The following is a 24,515-nucleotide window of genomic DNA, read 5'->3' as shown; positions in this document are numbered from 1 at the left end:
TATTAACCTTTTTTGCCTGCGCTGGTGCTTTCTGGCATGGTCTCTGTCAGGCTGGCATGTGAGGGGCCAGGGCTGGTGTGGGCGCTCCTGCGGGGATTTGGCCCAGGGAAGGTGGCACGGCTCCGTGGGCACACGTGTGCCCAGCACAGTGCGGGGCTCAGGGGAGCGGAGGGAGGCGCGGGGGTCACAAACGCACGGCCCAGCCGGGCGCTGGGCACTGCGGCCCGGCGGGAGCGCTGCGGGCGGCTTACACCGGCCCGGCCCCCACCGCCCTGAGCCCGCGGCCGGCGGGGGAGGCCCCGCGGAGGGTCCGGGGGCTCCAAGAGGCCCAGAGCGGTGCCGGCCCGGGCGGGGCTGCTCCCGGGGCCCACACGCGGCCCGTGACCGGAGGTGGGCGGTGCGCTGGGGCCGCGTCTTCCGGCGGCGGCGCGGGGAGCGCGGCGCGGAGCAGGTAAGGCTCCCACTGCACTGGGCCCGGGGACAGCGCCCGCAGGTGCTCCTTAAAGGCTTTCCCTGCTCCTCTCCTTATCCTGAACATTCTTCGTTCCCAGTGTTTTAGTGTTCCTTGTCCCCAGGCGGGCTGCAAACCTTAACGCCCACCGCTTATCAAGAGGCAGCACATGGGGCTTGTGTTTAGGCTAAAGATAACTTCTGTTGTTACCAGAGCTGTGCTAAAGGGAAATTTCCTGCTGTAGAGACATTTTGCTATTGCCTAAGCTTCAGGAAAATGAGAGGTCTTCCCATTTGGGCCTTTTAAAAAGGGACAGGTGGGGAAGAAGATGAAAAAAGAAATTTGTGGGAAGTCCTGACTTGCCAGGAGTGGCGGGGTTTCCTGCTAGTAAGAGCTGTAATTTTCCTGCTAGTAAGAGTTGCAATGCAGAGGGCTCATTTTGGTGCCCTCCACACAGGACGTGTCCCTGTGCTGTGTTGATTTATGGTATAAATGAACTGTTACACAGCACACCTCCAATGTAAAGACAGGTCTGATCTCCTGTGAGAGGGGAGGAGGCCTCAGAAAACTCAGTTTTGAAGGTGAGAGATTTGTGGTTCTAATCATTCTGCCTTCCCCACACGATGTCCAAGGCTCCCCAAGGTGTGTTCCAGGAGGAGCTGGAGTGGTGCATTTCACAACTGGAGGCAGATCTCTATCTCACTCCACACCCCAAACTAGGTATGTTCCTCTTTCCCAGCCCACACTCCCCAATATTCTGGCCTTGGGTGTGATTTAGCAGATGTGGGTGTTTTTCTATTTCTTCTCTCCTTTATGTTCCCTGTTCTTGTGTTATTTGGGATTTGTTCTAAACACAGGACAACATTGGGCTTAAAGGACTGTGTTTCTGGAAGCAGTTTTATCTTTCATTCATTTAGTGTTTGTTCTCCCTGGTTTCTGTATTCTTTGTCATGTTCTTTTTTCCCATATAATGACTTGTTTGGTTCTGCTACAGCTCTGCCTTTGTTTTTTGTCTTAAGGAAATGCTGTGCCAGCATGTCTGGCCCTCAAACACCAGTAGGTTTATTTTTGAGAAGCTTGTTCCAGGGCAAAATTACATGAAAGATAAAATTCTGTAAGGTCATGGTTTGATCTCCTTAGTCCACTTTGTAGAGCTGCAGACACATGTCCTGCTGCTGGTCAGTACCTAACATTGGAAGAGGATTGTGAACCCCATGTAAGATGCTCAGGTGAGTGTTTGCTGGTCCACCTGAGGATGGAGCAGTGACTGATAGGTGCCTGCACCTTGTGCTTGAGCATCAGGCTCCAAGAAGAATTAAGGCTTGTGGGAGAGGGTTATGATTGTTCGTTCTGGAGAAGGCTCTGGGGAGACCTCAGAGCCCTTTTCAGTGCCTGAAGAGGCTCCAGGAGAGCTGGAGAGGGACTTGGGACAAGGGAGGGAGGGACAGGGCAAGGAGGAATGGGTTCCCACTGCCAAAGATAATGCTTAGATCAGATACTAGGAAGAAATTCTTCCCTATGAGAGTGGTGAAGCCCTAGCACAGCTTACCCAGAGAAGCTGTGGCTGCCCCTGGATCCCTGGAAGTGTCCAAGGCTGGGCTGTATGAGGTTTGGAGCAATCTGGGATAGTGGAAGGTGTCTCTGCCCATGGCAGGAGGGGATCAGCTTTAAAGTTTCTGCCCAAGCTATTCTGTGATCAGACCATTTTGTTACAAATGTGTCCTGTGCTGGACCCCAGTGCCCAGCAGGAGAGAAGGCAGCTCCTGGAGGGGAAGCAGGAGCTGAGCACAGGAAAGAGGCAGCAGAAGCAGTGCCCTGGCCAGAAAAGGACCCTTTTGCACAGTATGTGACCCAGGAGAGCTGAGCAGTGCTGCTGATAGTACCCAGGCTCTGCCTGGAGTCCCACTTGCTGGAGAAGTCTGGTGAGGAGGCAGATCCAACATCTAGCCAGGAATTCAGGGTCTGGATCAATGAGTTGTTTGGCTGTTGCACTGTATGCATAAGGCACTCAGCTTACAGTAACTCCCAGGTGAGGGAGGGGGGCTTTCTCTACCTCTTGTTGTGTAACTGGCCTGGATTGCAGCTAGCCAAACCCCTTGAAATAAGAGTTCATGTGGCCAGGACCCTGACACCCAGATGCTGTGAAGGTACATCTCACTTCTGTCCCACCACGGCTGGGGGTGCATCAGGCCCAGCATTGCTGGCTGAGACAGGGGAGGGATTGTCCCACTGTGCCCTGCCCTGGGGCAGCCTCAGCTCCAGTGCTGCGGGCACTTTGGGGCACCACAATATCAGAAGGGTCTATAGCTGTTAGAGAGTGTCCAAGGGAAGGGATACAAGGGTGGGGAAGGGTCTCAAGGGGAAGCTGTAGGAGGAGCAGCTCAGGGCACTTGGTTTGTTCAGCTGGAGGAGAAGAGATGGAGCACAGAGCTCACTGGGGCTGCAGCTCCTCCTGAGGGGCAGCAGAGGGACAGCTCCCATTTCTGCTTTCTGTGACCAGGGACAGAACACAGGGGACAGCTGGAGCTGTGTTGGGGGGTGATTATTAGGCTGGATGTTAGGGAAAGGCTCTTTCCCGAGAGGATGGTCAGGCCCTGCAGCTGGGAGAGGTGGGATGTTCCCATTCCACAGTACCACTCTCAAGTTGTTCTGTGGTTTAAAATAAGTGGAACAAACACTACAAGACTATATTTAGGGTTTCCAAATTGACGTCTTGGGGACCATTGTCACAGAACAACTTTATTTTTTAGAGAATTTGTTCTAACACAAAAGTTTTGGATTCTTGTTGTGTTCAGGCTGGTTTGTAGGGAAGAGCAAGAATCCTGCTTTTGAGGGTATACCCTCTATTTAGATTTTTTCAAGTATTCCAGAGAAGAGACACTGAGTTACGTTCTGGGATTTGTCTTCACCTTGAGGGAAAGATTGCTAAGTTCTCTGTAGCTTCTGTGCCATTAGCAGTGCACTTACTGCAGCATAAGAGTCCAACTGTAAATAATAAGCAGTTATGATTTTTTTTTCTCCTCTGTAGGAACATCTCACAGTATTTGAGCTTCTGGAAGCACTTGGAGTTTCTTTTCAATTGAATGCTAGTTATGGTGGTATGAACACAGAGTACATTAAGAGAAGAGTCAGTCATCAGCATCCCATAGTGTGGATTTTAAGGCCCACTGTAAACTGCTTCTTGTCTCTCTTGATGTTTTCTGAGTGGAGCAGAAGAGACCCAACGCATTTTCAACGTCCTGCACTCCCCTGAGACTCCTCTTGCAGAGAAACAGCAAGTGATGAGCAATGAGTTTGGGGATTGTCATCTCAAAATGGATGAGGGTCAGAAGAGCATGGAGAAAGGTGAGCTTGAGCTGTCCCTCAGGGGATGGTAAGATTTGTTCTTTTCTATAGATTTCTTAGGTTTCAGCATTAATTGAGTCACCTCTCTGGGCAGTGCCTTAGAGTGGGAGCTGCAGTGACACCCCCATGGTAGGAAACTGGTGCACTGAGAACACCAGTATTGGTGTTCTCAAACAAATATTCTTTGCCTTTTCTAGGCATGACCCCTGATGTTGTGGAAGTACAGCCAAGCAAGGGGCAGGCTGCAGATGGTGTGAAACAGTCTGACCCACCCCCTGAGGTAAAGCCAGAGTTGTTCACATCGTCTGGCAGCAGCTTCCGATTTGATTTTACACTTTCCGAGACTGACCCAGAAGCTGATCCTGGTGACAGTGGTGCTGAGCAGGTACAAAACAATGTCAGAGCCACTAAGCAGGAGAACTGGAATGGCGCCTTGAGTTTTGCTGCCTCTGGACAAGAACCCAAGTTTGCTTTCAACTTTGCCATCCCAGATGAAGACTGTCCTCATCTTCAGTTACTTCCAGTGAGCCAACATACAGAGCACACAGCAGATGCTTCACTGCCTGCTGAATCAGCAGCTCTGCCAGAGGCTGCAGCCTTGCAGAAGACTGAGGTGACAGGGAATGCACCCAAAGAGGATAGAAGCCATGTCACATCAAAGATCCCCCAAACAGAGACAGCCCCTTCAGATGAGGCAATGAGAGAAAAATCAACAGGAGGTGGAGCTGCCCAGAAGAAGAAAAAGAAGAAACAAAAAACACCTGTCAGTAAAAACAAAACAGAAGAAACTGAGACCAGCAGGATGACAAAGGCAGAAGCTAACAGCTCTCAAAATACAGATACTTCCCATCAGGATGAGAAGACCTCTCAGGTAATTAAATGCTGATGGGATCCCATTATTTATAAACCCTTGAGCTAAAGAGACGCTTCATCTCTTTGCACAGACGAACAACTAGCATACTGCCCTGAGATGGAAACTGAAAGCCCACATGTGCTGCTTACATGTTCCAGCAGCTGTTTGCTTTCTCTGCTACACAGCTGAGGAACCTGACCAGAGCAAAGGAAGTTAATGGTCCTTCAGATTTGTGTTGAAAGATTTCATGTTTAGGCTTGTGACAGCTAATCCTGGGAAGCTGGATGCTATGTTTTTTCAAGAAAATAAAAATAGGAAATGGAGGTAACTGTTCAGTTGGTGCCAAACTGGTGCCTGTGGGTGCTGAGCCAGGCCCTGTAGCTCTGATGTGTGTGTTGCAGGATGAATTACTTTTGTAGTACAAGGAGCAAAGCCAAGGCACAGAACTGCACCCTGGTGTAGCCAAGGACCTGTGGTAGAACTTAAGGGTGCTTCCGAGAAGGTTCCTCTGTAGGGCATGGCCAGAAATCAGCTGAAGTTGCAAGTTATGTGTAAACACAACATTAAGGCACACCCTGAGGTTTTCTGTTCTGCTGAGGTCCAGGTCTTCATTTTATTTTACTTTCCAGCGCTGGTGTAGGTTTTACTAACAAGCAGTGCCAGCTGATTCATACTGTAACACAAGATTGCACAAAACCTTCATTTTCTTAATATTTTACAAGGAAATTGCACTGAGTGTTCACCTGCCTCTGGAACATTTCATCCAGAGGTCTGCTTCACCTGCAGTCCTACCAATAAACAGTGCTGAGCACCAGAGAAAGAAAAAGTTGAAGGTCAGGTAAAGCCCTTCCAGTCGTTTAGAAGGACACTGTTGTAGGTAAAAGGAGACAATGTGAGGGCATTTGTATTTACATGTACATAACAGTTAAGAATTGCTGCAGTCCCAGGGTGGAGCCCTGTTTCCCTGTCCCACTGCTGAGTTAGCCAGCTGGCTTTGCTCAATGGCACTTGGCTTCCTTCATCTTCATGGGCTTCATCTTCCTCGTCCCTCATGCATTTCTGGTTGAGCAAGCACAGAGGAGCTGAGAAGAAAGACTCAGCTTCTGATTTGGTCCATTGTTTGCTTTTTTGGATTTTGTGCAGGTTTGAGGATAGGGGTTTTTTGTTGTTAATGTTTATTTCTCCCATCTGTAAGTTTCTTTGAAAGCTGTACAGGTTTCCAGAAAACAGCACCTTCTGAATGGCAGCCACATTAAATCCATCTAATAGAGACAGTGAGTTGCAACTAAACATTTGCACAGTGCTTTTAGTTTATCTGATGAAAAACACTAGAGAGAAGATGTCATGAAGTCTATTAAGTGGTCACCAGAACATAATATTTGGAATAGTTCTGACTTTGTGGAGTTCCCTTTCATCCTGTGTAGCAACTGCTGCTGTAATTTTTGGGTGATTTACTTCCTCTTGCTCACTGTGCCTCATGTTGATAGCAGTCAGATGAGCAGCTGTGGAAAGAGGTGGACTGGTGTGTGAACCAGCTGGAACTCGGCTTGAAGACACAGAAACCCACTCCAAAGCAGGGTGAGCATTGAAGTAAAGAAGAGCTCTCTCCTGGGGGCAGCAGTGGCAGGAATGCAGGGACAGAGCTGCAGGGAGCCTTAACCTGTGTGCTGTTTCTCCTTTGCTGCAGCTGAGGAGGCTCTCAGGGCAATCAGGACACTGCGCAGTGAGAAGGCTCCACTGGTGAAGAAGCGTCAGCTCATGAGAGCCATGTTTGGAGACTACAGGAAAAAGATGCAGGAGGAGCTGTGCAGAGAGCTGAAGCTTATGGAAACAGGTAGAGGAACTTTGCATGGTGAGGAGGAGAAGAAAGGGGTTCAATCCTGCCCTATGCTTTGCAGACTGAGGCCTCACTATATGAGATGACTGAACATCTCTTATTTTTTCTCCCTTCTTTAAGCTGCAAAATCTGCCAGGATCGTGGAGTTGAAGGGAAGCATCCACAAGAAGAATGGTCAGTTCATCCGCAAGTGCTTGGGAGCTTGCAGGAAAAGCCAAGGTTCAGCAGAATCCCCTTCAGAGTCACACAGGACACTTAACACAGGCTTATTCAATTCCACAACTCCCCAAGAATTTCGCTTTAATTTCTTCTAGAAAAGTGACTTTGACTAAAAGTGTGCCAGATCTCCTGTAAAGTGAAGAATGGTGGAAAAGTGCTGTGCAGTAGGAAATGTCGTGCATGAATCTCTGGATCTTCTTCCAGGGTGCCTTATCTAGAAGTTTAAACCAGATCTGCCTATTATGCATATGACCCCAAAACTCAGCATACATAATTGTGTGCTCCTCTGTGCTCACGATGGAAAGAGGCGCCTTTGAAAAGGTCAGCAGTGTGGAAGGATCTGCTTTCTTTCCTGTAGAATTGACATTAACTATGGAATCTGTCTTCTATACCATGAGATTTTCCCTTTCTCCCATTGCTTTTAAATAGAGCAGAGCCTTTCTAGCAGCTGAGGTGGCAATGCATATGGCAGGGAATGGTTTGGAATCAAGATCCAGAGCAGTGGATAGCTGGGTGCTCCCACTCCCCAAGTCTGTGTGAATGCAGCTTCTGGCATCCAACAGATACCAGCAGTGTGTCATCCCTGACATGGAGGAGCACGAGCTCAGGGTCTTTGGAGAAAAGTGAATGAAACCCATTTTTGCTCATTCATCTCTTTCACTGACAGGTGCAGACCTAGAATAAAACTGCACATCATGATTTAATCCAGCCTAGAGATGTAAAGAGAGTTGTTTCTAGGAAAACAGGGAAAAATTTTGTTGCTGAAGCCAGGTTCTGGACAGCTAGGAAATATGTACAATCAGCTCTTAAATAAAGTTAACTTCATAAGTAGCTCAGTTACAACCACTAGTGCCTCAGAAGGAAAATTAGCTGCATGCCAGCCTTGGGTGGTGGTAAAATAAACTGTCACAGCCCAAAGACTCTCTTCCATTTGATTTGTATTAAATTTTGGCTTTTTTAATGTGTGTCTCCAGTCAATACTGCTTGAGTACTGAAGCCATCTCTTAAGTTCATGCAGGAGGTTTTTCCCACCAAGGGTAAAAAAACACTGAAGGAAGAGAAGTGCTGTGAAAGGCTACATGCTATCAGGTATCCCTAGGGAGCAGTGCTTTCCTGCCTTTTATAGTCCAGTTGGCCTGTGTGAAAAGTGGGAAATAGGAGTGCTGAGAGCAGCTGAGAGATGGTGAAAAACATTGGCTGTGAAAGACAAAAACCTGATTGTTGCTCTAAAAAATTGATTTTATTACTAAGCTCTGATGGCAGGCGGTTGCATTTGCAATACTTCTTCATTTCTTTTAAATTAAAAAATTTTTAAAGAATATTTTAAAGAATTCCTGTCTGGGCATAAGAAGAAACTGAACCTGGATAACATATATGATGAGGAGAAACAGGTAACATATATGATGAAGAGAAACATGGAGAAATGAATCTGTCTTTTGGAAGTCAATAGATGAAAACTGGAAATCGAGGTTGGCACACTTTATTTGCCAAGGAGCCCAGCTGCTACTTTGAATGTGTAGAACAATCTTAGACAGTATTTTTTTTTAATTTCCAGGATTTTACATTCAACATACAAAAGCTGTGTCCTTGACATGCTTTTCATGTTTTCACGCTGTTTACTGAGATTCAAGAGCATTGTCTACATGACCTTGGAGCTACAGCTGTTTGCTTCCCTGGCTGATTATGCAGGAGATGCCTAGGAAATAGTTATTTTTTTCCTTGTCATGTCTCAGGTAAAGCTAGAGCTGCCAAAACATTATAAAATCCTTGCTGTAGAAAGCTGCAGAAGTGTTCTGGAGAGCATTCTTATATAATTGCATCATGTTCATGCTGCTCATTAGGCATTCACAATTAAATCAAAGATACCAGTGAGGTGGACGTTTGGTGTAACCTGATCCAGCAGTTATCTTCAAAAGGGTCAGAGAAAACTCCATTCTAAAATGAGAACAATTCCTGTGGTTTTCCAGAGATCTAAATAATGCTGACCTGTAAAACCAGTTCCTTTTCCTTTTTCTGTTCCTTCATTACTGGAAGATTTAATATATGTGTTTGGGAAGGCAGATGTTCATCAGTGTGATACATCGTGCCATGTCGGCTCGGGTCCGCGACTCAGCCGTGGAATCTTAGACAAAGCATTTTGCCTTTTTCTGTCTACTCCCTGTTTTTGTAGTCAAGGTGATGTCTCCTGAGTTTTTGACAGATGTGCCCAAGTCACTTCACTAGTGATCGTATCTTGAAGAGGTGTCTGAAACTACAGCAGTCTGTACTTCACCTTTAAGCTTTGCTGTATTATATTTGTTTGAAAAGAAGCAGGCAATGATATTAGAAGTTAGGAAATGCCATGGCTGCTCCATCCATCCTTTTCCCCTTTTACAGGGGCCACAGTGCAGTCTTAGTAATGTTTTTTAAACGCTGTGTTTTCCCCTTTTAGCATTTCTTTAGGATTTCAGTGCTATTTAGGGTTTCAGTGATGTCTCTTCTTACAGCAGTGTCAGGTTGGGATCAGGGTTTTGCTCTACTAGTAACTGTAACACCTATGGCTGGAGGTTTGGTCTATGCCCCAAGGCATTAATGATGTATAGCAGCGAGGAGGAAGGGAGATACTCTGATCTACCTGGACATCTCTGACCCACTGTTCTTGCTTTAAGGAATGTATCTCAGTTTTGATAAAAAGTTGAGCTCAATTCTGACCTGCCTGTTTCTGCATCCTCTTCTCAGCTTTGTGCCTGGCTTTTGAGTTTGGTGCCGCCAGGGTGACTGGACTGGGAATACTGTATCTCTTTGCTGATTGGCCCCCTATATGTAGAGCAGCAGTGCCAGGCCCAGGCTTGTAGGCAGCAAATTGCTTACAGAAGTATCCAGCACAGCTGTGAGCTCAGGAATGAATAAAATACAAGGCAAAAGGGGATGGGAAGTACCACAGTGCTTCTAGATCAAAACCTGCTTCACAGCATCAGTCTTGGAGACCTAAAAGCTGAGGATCATCTTCTAAAGAGAGCAGGGGGTTACAGGAACACTGTAACTTGTCTCAGACCATTCACTGTAGCAAAGAAGGGGAAATGTCTCACTTTTGGGAACAAAGTGAAGAATTTTAGGGTTATTTCTGTGGCAGAGTGAGGCCAAAAATACACACAGAGGCAGCAGAAATCTGGGTGTGATCTCTGCTCCTTTTAGGCTTCTGTAAACAGATCCCCTGAGAAAAGGTTAGGAAATGCAATCCCATTCCAGACAGACTCTGCCTTCAAATGGAGACCCTGCCTTCAGGGGATGGCCTGCCAGCCCCCTCACAGGCTGGCCCTTGTCCCAGTTGTCATTTTGGCTGTTACCCTGGACACTGAACACTCATCAGACATTTGTCCAACCCCTTCTCCTGAGCTTAGTCAGTAGAAATGCATTTACTTCTCTTCGGGCTGCCCTTCTCTGAGTAACCAGGGGCCAGAGTCACCAAGGAATCGCCCACAAAGAATCTTCAAGGGATCTGTACAGAGTTCAGCTGGAATTATTTTCAGAATCCCAGCAGGGACTTCCTCTCCCAAGACCAGAAAGAAGCCAACATTGGTCCTGCTGATCCTATGTTTGAGGTGACTGATGTTACGTTGTCTCACTTTGGTTTTCTAGATGCTGAGACTGTGGACTTAGCATCCAAACAGTCCTAAAGGATAACACATTCTCTTCATTTGGGGAGGGAAATCCTAACTTTTCTTTGAATTAGGAAGAGGAAGAACTTACCATTTCAGGAAAGACATCAACTGGAACATTCTAACAGAAGGAAAGTTAAAGATCAATTAACCTGCAGCTCCATAACATAAAAAGAGGAGAGATGCTGCTATTTTAAGACCATACAGAACTGTGCCAGATGATCTTGTATTTTTCTGCTGCTTAAAATTTTTCTGCTGCTTACTGTTTCTGCTGTTTTCATCTTTAGAACTGTGGAATGTTTGTAAGACATGCTACTTTAGAAAATCCAGCAGTGACATCCCCAGTCATTTGATTCCTGGCACCAGTCCTCCTGTGCATGCTGGCAGCTGGGAGTTCTGACTACTAGCATTTGGTCCATGGTTTGGTCCATTTGGCTTCTTCCAAGTACATCATCAGGCATGACCAGCTCCCGGTATCTCACCACCATAAGGGAAGCAGTCTGGGTTGCTTATCTCCCATTATCATCATGCTTGTTCTAATGAAACAAAACCCAGATGTGGAAGAAGCCAGGAAGGAGAGGAAAAGCAAACTGTCCCTGCCACCCTCTTCTTCCCCCAGTAATGTTAGCAAACAACTGGAGTAACCTCAAGAAGAGCTGGATAAGTATCTGGAGAAGCTAAACCATGTCTTCTTTGGCACAGAAGCCAGAAAAAGGGATGGCCACCATGATCAGAAGTCTCTCCATTGCAGAAGCACAGATGTTGTGTCAGAAACTAAGAAATACTCAGGAAAGGAGGTGGGACGTTCTCAGCATCTGTCAGGCTACACAAAAGTTCAGGTAGGAGACTTAAAATGAATGTCAGACTCAACCCAAGGTAGAGTTCTTGGCTAAGGTGGTTAATCCTGGCTGATATAGTGAATCCTGATGAAATGCATAGTCCGTGAACTTGGAGGGGGAAGAGGTGGGAGGAAGTCTTGCTATTTTGAAGGTAATGCATTCCTATTTTTGCACTGCTTAATTCAACAATACGCAGTCTTCCAGAGAGAGTTCTGTGACTTGTGTAGTATATGTTACACGTGAAATATGTAAATGTTGGCATTAGCATCTATGCATGTGTGTGTGGCTATTATGTAAATTACTCCCTCCCATAGAAACAGGCATCATTTCTTACTTCAAGAAATTATTGTGCAGCTCTTCAGCTGTTACAGATCTCCCACTTTCCCCTCACACAGCAGTGTTTTGCCAGTTTTCCCAGCTAAGGGTCTGGCCCAGTACAGTACAGGAGCTCTGCAGACATTTATCTAGAGGCTACTGAGCAATAGGAAATACTTCAGGAATTTTTGTTCTGTGCACAGTGATCATGCAGTGTACTCTGTAAACGTGAAAGGCACTATTGGGAACCTGCAAAATTCTCTTTGCCTTGACCAAAGCCCTTTTTTAGGGGCTGAAGCAATGTGGGTCTCTATATTTTAATTATTAGCTTCATTGCAATACATCAGATTTTGCCCTTGAGATGACAGTTTTCATGGCAGCTCCGTGAGGCTGTGTCACTTTATGCCAGTAGCTGTTTCTCCCACTTCCTCCCCATACAGCAGCTGTTTCTATTCTTCATTCCTGAGACATGGATCCCTTAGTGCCAGTGCTCCAGTGTCATGGAGCACCTCCTGGGTGCGGGTGGGAGTGCCAGCATGAAGCCTTCAGCACAGAGGAGACCTTGCTGTCAATAATGATGCCCTGCCCAAGAATCAAGAGACAGATGTGAACAGCCTTTGCAGTGAGCTGGGATGTTGTAACTTCCTAAATCCTCCAGAGCTGCCTGAGTATCTGACGGAATTAGCACAGCCAGTTGAAAGCAGAGGGACAGATACACAAAATGTGTGTTTTTCGAAGCACATAGGCAGGAAGAGTAATTCAAGTTTACTTAGTAATTCAAATTTATTTAGCAGCCAATTTAATTTACTGAAGAAGATGCTAATTTATTAGATCTGCTACAGATAAAAAAATAGCAATGTTTTTTCATTCTAGAAATGGATCATGTTGCAAAGTAACGGTGTTGGCTTATTTTTCTGCTATGGTTAAAGATGTTATCAGAATACAGACTGGGGAGAAAAGGTTCAGTGATCACTTTTCACACAGTTTAATCTAGTGCTAGCTAGCTTCAGGGAATGTTCACTTGCTTAGAAAAAGGAAGTTTTCTCACACAAATCACAGCACAGTTCATGCTGGAAGGACCCACAGTGGCTCATCTGGTCTCACCTCCCTGCTCAAGCAGGGTCATCCCAGAGCACATGACACAGGATTGTATCCAGATGGTTCTGGAATATCTCCAATGAGGAGAGTCCATCCCCTCTCTGGGCAGCCTCTTGGGTGCTTGCTCAGTGCACAGGAAAGTTCTTCCTCATGTTCAGGTGAAACTTCCTGTGCATCAGTTTCTGCTTTGCCTCTTGTGCCATGGCTGGGCCCTGGAGCAGAGCCTGGTCCCTGCTCAGAGCCCTTCCTGCAGACAGGGACAGACAGGGATTTTTTTGTCATCCATTAGACTCATCTAAGCTTTTGCCTAGTAGGGTAGAATTCATATTTTCTTAAGAATTCCTATTTGTTGCTATACCTTATTATCTAAAAATCCTTTCTAGATTCCCCCCCATTTCGCACTTCCTAGCTGTTCTTGTGGAAACTGGGCAGTCCACTCATTAGAGCCAAAACAGGAGCAAATGAATGGATTCAGAAGTGCAGGAGGGATAAGATGGGTGTCTGTCACACACAGCAAGAGTGATAGAGCAGTAAGCAGATTATTTGGGAAATAAATTTACTCAGAGGGTTTCCTGCTTCATTAAATTTAATCAGAGGTATTTTTCAGGTTGCTTCAGAAACAACAAGAAATGAATGGTGGCAGATGGCAGAGAGGCGTGGGCCTCCCACATGCTGGAAAAATAGATTGCCAGCCAGTCTGCAGGATATGCTATGGGTGGCAGAGCACATGTGCCCACTGGGACAAGGCAAGAGGTGGAGCTCTTTGCATAACAGACATGGATTTAGAAAACCCACAGTGCCAGCTTTGAGCCCGACAGGAGCGGGAGGTCTGTGTAATGCCCCAGCTGAGGGGAGTCAGGAGTCCTTTCCAAAGGGTCTGTGTCCTGTCACAGCAAGAATTGGAGTTCAGAAGAAGCATGCCTGGAGTGTCTGTCATCAGGGACTGTGAAACACCCACTGGGTAAGTTAACGGTGGCTTGCCCAACTCTGATGGGCCTGTAATTGTGTATGCAGAGTTTGACATGGGGCAGCCTCTGCTGGAAGTGCTTCATAGTCAGCAATCTCCAGTGCTGTCCTTAACCCAAATATAGAATCACAGAATAGTTTGGGTTGAAAGGGACCTTAAAGCCCATCTTGTTCCGAACCCCTGCCATGGGCAAGAACACCTTCCACCAAACCAGGTTGCTCTCAGCCCCCTCCAACCTGGCCTTGAACACTTCTAGGAATGGGGCAGCCACAGCTTTTTTGAGTTGTACCCATGGAAATCCTCATGGTGATGTTTCAGAATCAGCACAGATTCATGTGAGCACAGCAGAATGGACAGAGTTGTGAGGGAAAAAAGATTATTCACCTGCACAAGGTTCACTTCTGTTGTGTAGCACTGGGCCTTCTCACTTCTCCGGGTTTGACAAGAGTAGCAAACTTTCTGCAGTGAATTCCTGGTGCATTTTGTGTGGTTTTGAATTTGGCCACTGATTGGCCCGACTTAGACCTTTCCAAAAACACCTTTCCGGGCCAAACCACGACATTTTCTTTATGCTGCAAGAGCCTCTGCACCTTCAGTCCATCACCTGATTCAGTCTGCTTCCTCAGCCCATCATAGGCCCTGAAAACTACCTGGATGACTAAGATAGTCATTTGATTAAATCTCTGTGAATCACACGGTGCAGTGATAGACACCTTAAATGACACTGCCCGAGGTAATACTGTTAGGATGTTTCTGTAATCCCCTCAAGCCCTGCAATCCCACTGCTTTGGGAGGTCTGTGTTGCAGCTGTTGTGTCGCAAAGCAGAGAGGTTTGTGGAGAGAGGATATCTGTCATCTGTGCAGCTTCTCTGCCTGAAAGGCATCATTTGCTCTCGGGAAAGATCATCTATCTGCCACATGAGTGTTTCAGAGGGCCTCTGATCTATGTTTAATAGAACACCCTGAGCTGGAAGGGACCCACAGGGATCATCCAGCCCAGCTCCTGGCCCTGCAGAGACCCCCCCAACAATCCCACCCTGGGCACCCCTTGGAGCATTGTCCAAACACTCCTGGAGCTCTGGCAGCCTCGGGGCTGTGCCCATTCCCTGGGGAGCCTGGGCAGTGCCCAGCACCCTCTGGGGGAAGAACCTTTCATGATATCCAACCTAAACCTGCCCTGGCACAGCTTTGTCCCATGTTGTCTCTTGTAAAACTACAGAGGGCAATGAGGTGGGAAGGATGAGATCAGCTAACCAAGCCCCCCTGGTCAATGCACAGTCAGCTAGAGCATTTTTGCCCAGGGCTACATCCAGTCAGATTTTTAGTATCTCTATCTGGATACTGGATGTCCTCTAACATAAGAAAAATTGAGCATTTGTGCAGGAAAAACAAAACACTGTTTCTTTTGAAGTCTCTGCTTCTCTTCAGGTCCTCCATCTCTGTATTGCATTTAGTTGTTTCCCACTCTCTTTAGCTCTCTAGCACACATTAACCTCAGAGAAGTAATTTAGGCAGATGACAGGATAGTATCTGGAAAATGAAGTTTCATGTTTGTGTCTCAACCCTGACTTTTAATCAGATGTATTCCAAGCAGAATGAGCTAATAATTGTCTCTTTCAACATGAGAAGACATTTCTACCCTCTTTTTTGTCATCCATTAGATGACATTTGGTTCCAGCAAAATGATGACATTTGCTTCCAGCAAAATGATCAGAGGTTTAATAGGTTTGGAGCCCATCATCAGTAACAAGCATTTATTTACAAGTACAGAATTCCCTTCTTGAATCTCTTTCCTACCTCAGCAGCTGGTGGAACTTAAGTAACAGCTATATTTGTAGTCTAGAAGATTAGGATTTCTTTTACTTGCAAGATTTAGCTTCCAGTTGGGTGAGCAGTTAATTGTGTCACAGTCTTGGTGTGATTCAGAAGCTCTGTAAGGACCCAGCTTGTCCCAGCAGTCTGTAATGTGAGCCAGCACTCAGTGATGTGTGCGTGGATCCACCTCATGCATTCAGAGAGACTGGAGAGGAGCACTTGATTGTTCATGCTTTGTTAGGCAGCATGTGGGAGTTTTTTGTGGACTTGCTTTCAGGACTTGATAAAAGAATATTCAGAGAATAAGTGATTCAATGTTGTCATCCTATACACATTTCCATTTTTAGGCTTGTTGGGTTGATTTCCCATTTCAGAGTGAACATAGGATTCAGGGTAAGGGAGGGTATGAAGTCACAAATTGGTGGAAATACTGAAATGGCAAAGGATTGATATTTACAGCCCTCCATGGACCTTTGCTCTCAAAAGACTCCAAGAGCTCTGCCCCTGGATTTTATTTATTCAAGGACATTGTGTAAATAAGTTTCAACCTCCCAAGTTATTCATAAGCTGACTGTATTGCATATGTTGCCCATTTGGTATCACTGTGGGGCTTCGTGATGTGGCATTTTTAATCATGTGGCACGTGCTCAGAGACCTGGTGAGTCAAAGTGAAGGAAGAGAGAGAGAACATATCTACTTAAGAATGTGGTTGGTTCTTGGGGGGAAAGAGTGGAAAAAGTTGATGTTATTTTAGGGGAAATATTTAGCAAGAGTTCATTGGAAGAGTCTTGCCAGCTCTTATTTCCTTTCTTGGCTCTTTGAATCAGGCAGTGTTGATGCACATCGCCTGCAACTGAGCTGAGCTGCAACTGAGCTGTCACCTAAAGTTTTGCCACCTGCTTATGGTGCCACCAGTCATGGCATAACCTGTTGATTCTTTCCCAGATGGGGTTAGGAAGGTCATTGTGTCATATTGGCCATGTCAAATCTGGGGATCATTTCAGTGTTCCTGTCTTTGATTCTGGTTGTTAAATAGGACTTTGTAGTGTGCTTTAGAGACCCCCAAAAGGAGTTAAGAGCAGCAGGAGAAAATTACCATAAACAAGCAAGTGACCTCTTATTATAAGCAAAATCAGCCTGGTTTTGTCCTCATAGCTGGTCATGCCCACCAGTGTGCCCTGCTAGTTCTCATGTCAGCAGTTTGTCCTCCAAGCTCTGCTCCACAGTGACAGCATCTGAGCCCTTGGCAAATAGGAATCTGTTTAACTGTGAGGGATTTTTGATCACTATGTTCTCTGTACTGTCCTCTGAGTGTCTGGAACTGTATCCCTGCCAGCCTCTTACGATGAGCAGAAGTGGCCTCAGGCATATTCACACTACCTAGCTGCAGACATTAAATGTAGGTGCCGTGGAAGAGAGGTGTGGTTTGGAGCACTGAAGGTAGGAGCAAAAGTAAAACGCCTACAATGACCTCAATTAATTAACCATACACCAACTCCCTACCATTAGCTGGCCCCTAGCCTGCACCACTCCAACAAGCCATGGCATTGCCACTGGAAGAGTTGTGAGTGCAGATGTGCAGCTCAGTAGTGACAGTCTTCAACAGTGAACAGCCTGCAAGTGCTTTACAGAGATGAGCCTAAACCTTTATTTTGTCTAATGCAAGACATACATGGGAGGAAAATTCCTGTGTGCAAACATAGGCACCTAGAAGTTAGATATGCAAACCCTGAGCTGCTCCTGTGCTGCCTCTCAGGAGGATGTTGAAGAGCTCAAGGAGGTCTCCCCTCAGTTCTCCTCCACACTCAACACACCAAGTACCCTCAGCTGCTCCTCATATGGCCCCTCCAGACCTTTCCCCATCCTCATGGCCTCTTTTGGATGCTCTCCAATGGCTTAATGTGTTTTTTATGTCGCATACAGGACTTGAGGTGAGGCCACCCCCGTGCAGAGCAGAGCAGGACAATCCCCTCCCTGGTGCCCCCAAGGACAGTTTTCTCTTGGCTTAGCTGCTAGTGGAGCATTCAGGTGTAGTGTGTTGATCCCTTGGAGAAAGTCTGAGGAAGGATGGAGCAAATCACAACTTACACTTGGTTGCTCCAAGCCCTATCCAGGCTGGCCTTGGACTCTTTCAGGGATCCAGGGGTAGTCACAGCTGCTCTGGGCAACCTGTGCCAGGGCCCCACCACCCTCACAACCGAGAATTTCTTGCTAGTACCCAATATCTAGTCATCCTTTTTCAGCTTAAAGCCAGCACCCCTTGTCCTGTCACTCCAGGCCCTTGTCCAAAGTCCCTCTCCAGCTCTCCTGGAGCTCCTTTAAGGCACTGGAAGAGGCTCTAAAATCTCCCAGGAGCCTTCTTTTCTCTAGGTGAACACCCCCATCTCTCCCAGCCTGTCTCCAGAGCAGAGGGACTCCAGCCCTCGGAGCATCTCCCAGGCCCCCTTCCTGTCTACTCCTGTTCAGCTTTGGCCTCAAGTTTTGGGCATCTCCACTGAATGGTGTTCCCAAGAAACCCACAGCTCTTGTTTGGAAAAATCTTGGAAAACCTGTCTGTTGTTTGAAACCTGTCTCCATCTGTAGCAATAATATTTTCTGAAAAATCCTTTTGCTATGATTTTCCTCCTGAGGAGCCTCAGGAAAGAAATGTAAGCAATAACTATCTGCTGCTGTGGAATGCAACAGGTGCATCTTCCATTAGTCTATGTAAATTGTTTTCACTTAATAACCAATCACAGCCACCTGTGCCGAGGCTGTGAGCAGTCACGAGATTTTGTTATGTATTCTGTTTTTGTTCTTTCTAATGATCTTTCCCTCTCTGTTTTTTAGTATAGTTTTATTGTAGTATTTCAATATATATCTTAAGATAATAAACCAACCTTCTAAAACATAGAACCAAGCCTCGCATCTCCACACATGGGAAATTGCCAACATCCATCAAAGCAATGCCCTCGTGCTGCTGCTGCCCGCTCCCTCCAAGGGGCCATTCATGGGGCCATTCATGGGGCACCTGGCTTTGCCATGACTTAGGTCCTGCTTCCAAAGGCAGGCTGCTGCAGGGTATGGACAGTCTGACATAGGCAGTGCTGAGTTACAGTCAGGTGCCTGCAGGAATGCAGGGCTGTGCCAGTATGACCAGTTCAGATACCCCAGCTGACAGCAGGAGCCCTTGGCAGTCCTTTAAGCAGAGAGGTCAAGTTAATGTCACAGCACACCTTTGCCAGAAGGAAGGTTCCTGAAAGTGCAGTCTGGGACCTAACTGGATGTGATTTTCCCATCTGTTCTGTATTTTTCCATTTGTTTGTTTGTTCCTTCTCACCTGTTGGACCTAACCTGCTGGAGAAACATCAGAGTTTGGATGCTGGAGGGTAAGACTGAAGCCCAGATGATCCAGCCTTTCCCTGGGGTGGTTCAGGTGGTCTGTTTGGTTGATTTAAAGCCCTTAGATGGGTGATGAAGTTCAAATACCCCTCTGGAGGGAAGGCAGTGCTCCACAAAGAGCCCACATAGCAGGCTCCCAGCCAGTGTTGCCTTCAGGGAGATCTGCATGCTAAACAGGAGTTTTTGCAGCTCAAGGGTCAGGTCTGTTCAGCTGCTCAGACTGGCCATTCCAGTAAGAAACACAGATCCTTGCACCAGCTCACGCACAAGGAAACCTGGTGACCTCCAGGAGCTCCTGTGAGTTCAGAAAGGGTAATTTCTCAGGCATACAAGGAGTGGTCCCAAAGGGTACCTGCTCACAGGAAAGCCCATCTGTGACCCAAAAGGCTATCAGCTGTTCGCAGTACCAGTGCCAGGGTGTGGAATCACAGAACACAGAAGAGTTTGGGTTGGAAAGGACCTTGAAGCTCACCTCGTTCCATGACGCAGTAGGGTCCTGCCACATGGGACGTGGTTGCTCCAAGCCCCATCCAATCTGAACACTTCCAGAGAGTAGGCAGCCACAGCCTCTCTGTGCAACCTGTGCGGGGCCTCACCACCCTCACAGGGAGCAATTTCCTCCTAACACCCAATCTAAATCTTTCCCAGCTTAGTTTAAAAACATTGCCTTTGTCCTATCACTGCCCATGTAAAAATTTGCCCTGCCTCTCTTTTATATTCCCCCTTTAGGCACTGGAAGGGACTCTGAGGTCTTCCTGGAGCTTTTCAGCCCCAGCTCTCCCAGCCTGGCTCCAGAGCAGAGGGGCTCCACTCCTTGAAGCATCTCCATGGTCTCCTGTGGACCTGTTTGAACTGGGGCACATACTTCTTATGCTGAGGACCCAGAGCTGAAGGCAGCTCTGCAGGTGGGATCTCACAAGGGTGGTGTAGAGGCGGAGAATCCCATCCTCTAATCTGCAGTCTGAACTCAGCCCATTCCATAAAATCAGAACAAACCAATCAAAAACCACCTTAACATGGATGCTCCCATGCAGCCTTAGCATGAACGCTCCAAAGTCACTGGTGTCCAGTTCCTGGTGTGTAGCTCTGTGCACAGACTGCAGAATGCTCAGTGCTACCTGTAGTCACTGAGAAGGAGCAAAGCAAATTTCAGCCCTCAGACATGCAAACTGATTCCCACTGCTTGGATCTTGCTCAAGCTCAGCTCTCCTCCCTCACTCATCCTTATTTACCAGGTTAGGTACAGGCAGGATGAATACAGGACATGTGAAACAACATGGAAAGTAGGGAGCTTTGGGCATGGCTCCAGTAGGGAGCTTGTGATGAATTAAAATGAGATTTGTGCACCTCATTCTGATTTTTTCCTACCAAAGACATGAAATTTTCTGAGCTGGATTCTGTGGTGAGCAGGAAAAGAACAGCAAGCACCCAAACTGATGGAAGAAAGGGCTCAGCAAGAAGCTACCAACAGCAGAGGGCACAAAAGGTAGTGCCAGCAGGGATTTGACGTAGCATTAGACTACAGGTGATAGTTTTTATCTGAATTAAATCAAGTCAGTTTTTTTTATTTCCCCCTTATGACTGTAAAAAGGGTTCTTATGATTTTTGAAAGGCTCTTATTTTTTCTCTCTCTAAATTATTTTTTTTCATAATGTTTAAAATTTGCTGCCACTCCATGGACTCTGTGTTGTGATTTCTTTTGTTATCCCAAGTAACAAAGCATCAAATATTCCAACACCTTTGGGATCAATGTAATCAGTCTTGCCATTGATAAACTCAACCCCTGAGGAAATTTGTAGTATCATTTTACCCATTTCCTTTCTAAATTCACCCTTTTTCCAGATGTGGCTGTTGAGTTGAATTTATTAGAAAATGACATCTGCATTTTGAGGTATTTGCTTTTATCATTCAGCTGGAATTAGGAAACCTCATCAGGCATTACAGGTCCACGTGAGCAGGTTCCTGGATCTGTTCTTTCAGTGCAGGAGGGTGAGATCCAACTCCTGAAGACTTGGACATGTCTGCAGGCAGCTCTGATGCAGCTGCAGGAGGACAGTGTGTGTTTAGATGGGTTTGAGCGCCAACAGTTTTGTGTTGTTAGAGTTTACTCCTTTCTTTTACAGAAATCTCTAATATTTGCTTATTTGAAGCATATCACTCACAATAACTTTGTTTACAGGTTTGGGGGAAGCACTGTTCTTCTTTGTGTGCATGCCAGTCACATTAGTGGTGTTTATCAGAAGAATGAACTATGCTTTTCTTGCTCTTTTTTCCAAACTCTGGAGCAAACAGTGCCAATTTGTACAGTTATCTTTTAAGGAAAGTTATCTGTTTTAAGAAAAAAAAACACCCTGAGGAGAATAACTTATCTCTTCATGTAGTTTCACAGCAGCATAACTGAAGGCCTTGGGCTGGGTGGGTTGGACACCACACTGCTGGGTGGAGTGTCTGAAAACATCCATGATGGTGCTGAGAGCAAGAGGGTGACAGTTCAGTCCCCACACTGTTGGTGTTAATCAGAGCTATGACCAGGAAAGCTCCACTGCTTCACAGAACCATAGATTCACAGAACATGAAATCATTAAGGTTGGAAAAAACCTTTAAGATCATCAAGTCAGTTATTAACTCAGCACTGCTTGCCCTAACCTATGTCTCCAGGTACCACATCCACAGGTCTTCTAACGCCCCACTGGAGATGGTGACTCCACCACTGCCCTGGGCAGCCTGTGCTAGGGCTTTACAACCCTTCCCTGGCACAATTTGGGGCTGTTTCCCCTGGGAGCAGAGCCTGAACACCCTCTGGCTGCAGCCTCCCATCAGGGAGTTGTGCAGAGACAGAAAGTCCCTGCTGAGCCTTCTTTTCTCCAGGCTGAGCCCCTCCCAGCTCCCTCTGCTGCTCCTCATCAGAGTTGTGCTCCAGAGCCTCCCCCAGCTCTGTTCCCTTCTCTGAACGTGTTTGAGCTCCTCAATGTCTTTCTTCTTCCTCTTTCAGACCCATGGGGCAGGTCAAGGGGCGCTTAAAGGGTTATTCCTTTCTTGTTTCATTTTTGAGCAGGAAAAAACACTCCTGGAAACACTGAGAATATTGTGGAAGCGATTGGAGAGTCGAGCCAAACAAGATTGTGGCTGCTGAAATCTCCTTCTCCCATGCAGGAATTTGCTTCTGCTACTTCAGCCAAGAATGATGGGCACTGCTTCTGGCTTTGCCATCTCATGCATGAATATCTGTATACCAAGTATTCAGGGTCCTTCTTAGCATCTAGAGTCCAGCTCTAAGTGCTTGCATTATCCCTCAGGCAAGTGGACATTTCCCTGTGGCCCATTTGTTTTTGAAGGAAGCAAACCTAGAGCAAACCAAAGAGCTGTCTTTGGGCATTGCTTTAATGAAGCTCAATGCCAAGGGATGGTTCTTCTGAGCACTGTGGCTGCAGAGCCCTGAAGTGGGGTCAGTAGGAAGGTCCCAGTGGCATGGCAGATTGTCGCCTGTCCCAGCTAGATGATGGCAGGGTGTGACATCCTCCTTCTGAACCCCGCAAAATCCCAGCTACCAGTGGAAGTTGGCATGGAAACAAAAGAGCAGCACCATGGGTCCTGGGGTGGAACTGGGGTACCTTTATTTGATGGTAAAACTTCCCCTCTCAGTGTCCCAGGACCCCAAACTAGGGGCAAACAACAACTTCTATACAGGGGCAGGTCTCAAGGGAGGATGCAATCTTTAACTAATCAGGAGAATTGGGAGTGAAAAACAAGGCAGGGAATACAATGTATAAACCAATAAAGAATTTCAAGGGAGGAAAACAGCTTCAGTGAACTAATAGAATTTGGAGAAATACAAAATTGACAGGGAAGTTTCTCGAGGGAAGGCAGGTTTGGTGAAAAATTGACATTTAATGAAAGGAGGAGTGAGGACAGCTCTGGGGAGAGGGCAGGGACAAAAAGGAGAGCATAAGGAAATTATAAAATTGCAAATCAAAGAGTAAGCATACTAATAAAACAAAAAACACACCACTACAGCAGATAACCCTGGAGACACGTGGTTCTGTGGCTGGCATGCTTGGCACACAGCATCTGTGCAGCCCGAGGGTGGTCTCTTGGCTGCATGTGGGACCACATGCACAAAGAGAAGGGGTGGCAGAGATAACCGTGAGTGTTACCAGCAAAGATCATTTAGATCCGTGGCATTCTTGTCTTGGCTTTGCTCTTGTTGCCTCCCTTTCCTGCACTTTCCTGCACTTCTGGACTCTGCTAAGCTCAGCCATGTCCTTAATGGGTTGGGGTGAGAAAACAACTGCTCCTCCTGGTGTTGGTGGCTCCCCACGGGAGGTGTGCTGTGGGGCAGGATTCGGCTGGGGATGGGGAAGCTGTGGAGATAGGGATGTGAAGGAACACAAGGGGTTCTGGATATTTTCCCTGTTAGCTGTGACCATATGGGAGGAGAAGAGCTGAGGAAGGGGTGGTGTCATTTTCTTCCTGTGTGAAGGGGGTGTCTCATGAATGGCAGAGTGGCTTCTGCCATTCACTTGGTGTCACTGTGTGTCTGAGGGATGGGACAGGATCTTGTCCGGGAATCTTCATGGAAATGGAGAGCCCATTCCCAGTATGAGGTCCCTGGGTGGCAGCAGAGCCCTCGGTGGAGCCTGAAGTCTGTCCAGTATCCCATGGCCTGGAGACACTGCAGCTTGTTCTCTGTTATCTGAGCTGTCTTCAGACAGCGTGCTGGGGGCTACACCTGAGGGGAGAGGGAAAAGGATTTTTTCTGTTGCTGAGCCACTTCACAGCTTAGGGACTCAGAGTGAGCCAGGTTGATGGAGCAGAGCTGAACAGCCTGTCACAGAGAGTTCACCCAGCTCCAAAGTTTACAGTGATCTACGTGACAGGAAAGGAAGAAATGACACTTATGGAAACCCAGTGTGGGCTCCTACTGCCAAGCAAGGAGGAGAAAAAAGAGAAGGGTAAGGGGGATATAGGGATTATAGAAAAAGAAAGAATGCTTGTTATGTTCTTCAGCCATTAAAAAGCATCTCCTTGGGATTTTATTTCTTTTTGCTTCAGTGGTGAATGCTCATACAGTCTGAGAATTGTCCTGTAATCCACAGCTTGGGAGAGATGGTTTCACACCTTGTAGTAGTGCTGTGTGCCCAGTATGATGCACAGTGCATAGAGGAATGCATGTGCACATATAGTGTGTGTGTTCAGCTAGAGCATCCTCTCCCACCTTCTCCAGCACAGGTTTAACACTTGTGATGATTTCAAGGAAGTAAGCACAGTTGAAGAAGCACACTTATGGTTAGGTATCCCCTATATATTACAAACATATGTATACACATTAGCTGCATATAGTGCATTAGAATGCTGTATATGTGTATATTATTATATACTGTTACCTCCATGTACTGACATGGTTTAACCTTGCTTTGGCTCTGCCAGGGAGGTCACACCAATGCTCTGTCATGGCAATTTAGACTTGACCCAGTCTCCAAGCATCAGCTTATGCTGGCAGCTGAAATAACCTCCCTCAGGCATCCAAAACATCTGCTGATGTATAATTGGAACCGTCTCCTTGGCAGCTGAAGTTCAGAGGAAAGTGGGGAGCAGGGAGGAGGCATGCTCCAGACTTTTGACAGGGGATCTTGGTGAATCATGTCAGCCCCTGTCCACCACATCAGAAAGAAGGTGGATCAATGGGACCTGCTTCCCCAGAGTGCTGCTGCTGGCAAAGCCATGTCCTGAGTCTCAACAGGGAGCTGGGGCCCAGCC

At 46.7% G+C, this 24,515-nt stretch overlaps 1 protein-coding gene across 6 annotated transcripts; it reads left to right on the top strand.

Moving 5' to 3' along the window:
* The first annotated feature begins 25 nt into the window (after positions 1-25).
* C15H8orf33 (chromosome 15 C8orf33 homolog) lies at positions 26-9,389 on the top strand. Of its 6 annotated transcripts, XM_064389786.1 has the most exons (8): positions 32-451; positions 1,084-1,171; positions 1,592-1,680; positions 3,480-3,796; positions 3,994-4,667; positions 6,137-6,227; positions 6,337-6,501; positions 6,607-9,389. In XM_064389786.1, exons 4-8 carry the CDS (start codon positions 3,733-3,735, stop codon positions 6,798-6,800), a joined length of 1,188 nt encoding a protein of 395 aa, XP_064245856.1. In that variant the 5' UTR covers positions 32-451; positions 1,084-1,171; positions 1,592-1,680; positions 3,480-3,732; the 3' UTR covers positions 6,801-9,389. The 6 variants fall into 6 exon arrangements, with proteins under 6 accessions (XP_064245859.1, XP_064245856.1, XP_064245854.1 ...); XM_064389789.1 differs by lacking the exon at positions 1,592-1,680 and having other exon boundaries at positions 26-451; positions 6,140-6,227; XM_064389784.1 differs by lacking the exon at positions 1,592-1,680.
* The last annotated feature ends 15,126 nt before the right edge of the window (positions 9,390-24,515 follow it).

The sequence above is a fragment of the Passer domesticus genome, chromosome 15, assembly GCF_036417665.1.
Source record: "Passer domesticus isolate bPasDom1 chromosome 15, bPasDom1.hap1, whole genome shotgun sequence".
NCBI classification, from domain to species: domain Eukaryota; kingdom Metazoa; phylum Chordata; class Aves; order Passeriformes; family Passeridae; genus Passer; species Passer domesticus.
The sequence above is the reverse complement of the archived record's forward strand: the minus strand, read 5'-3'. Positions and strand labels throughout refer to the sequence as shown.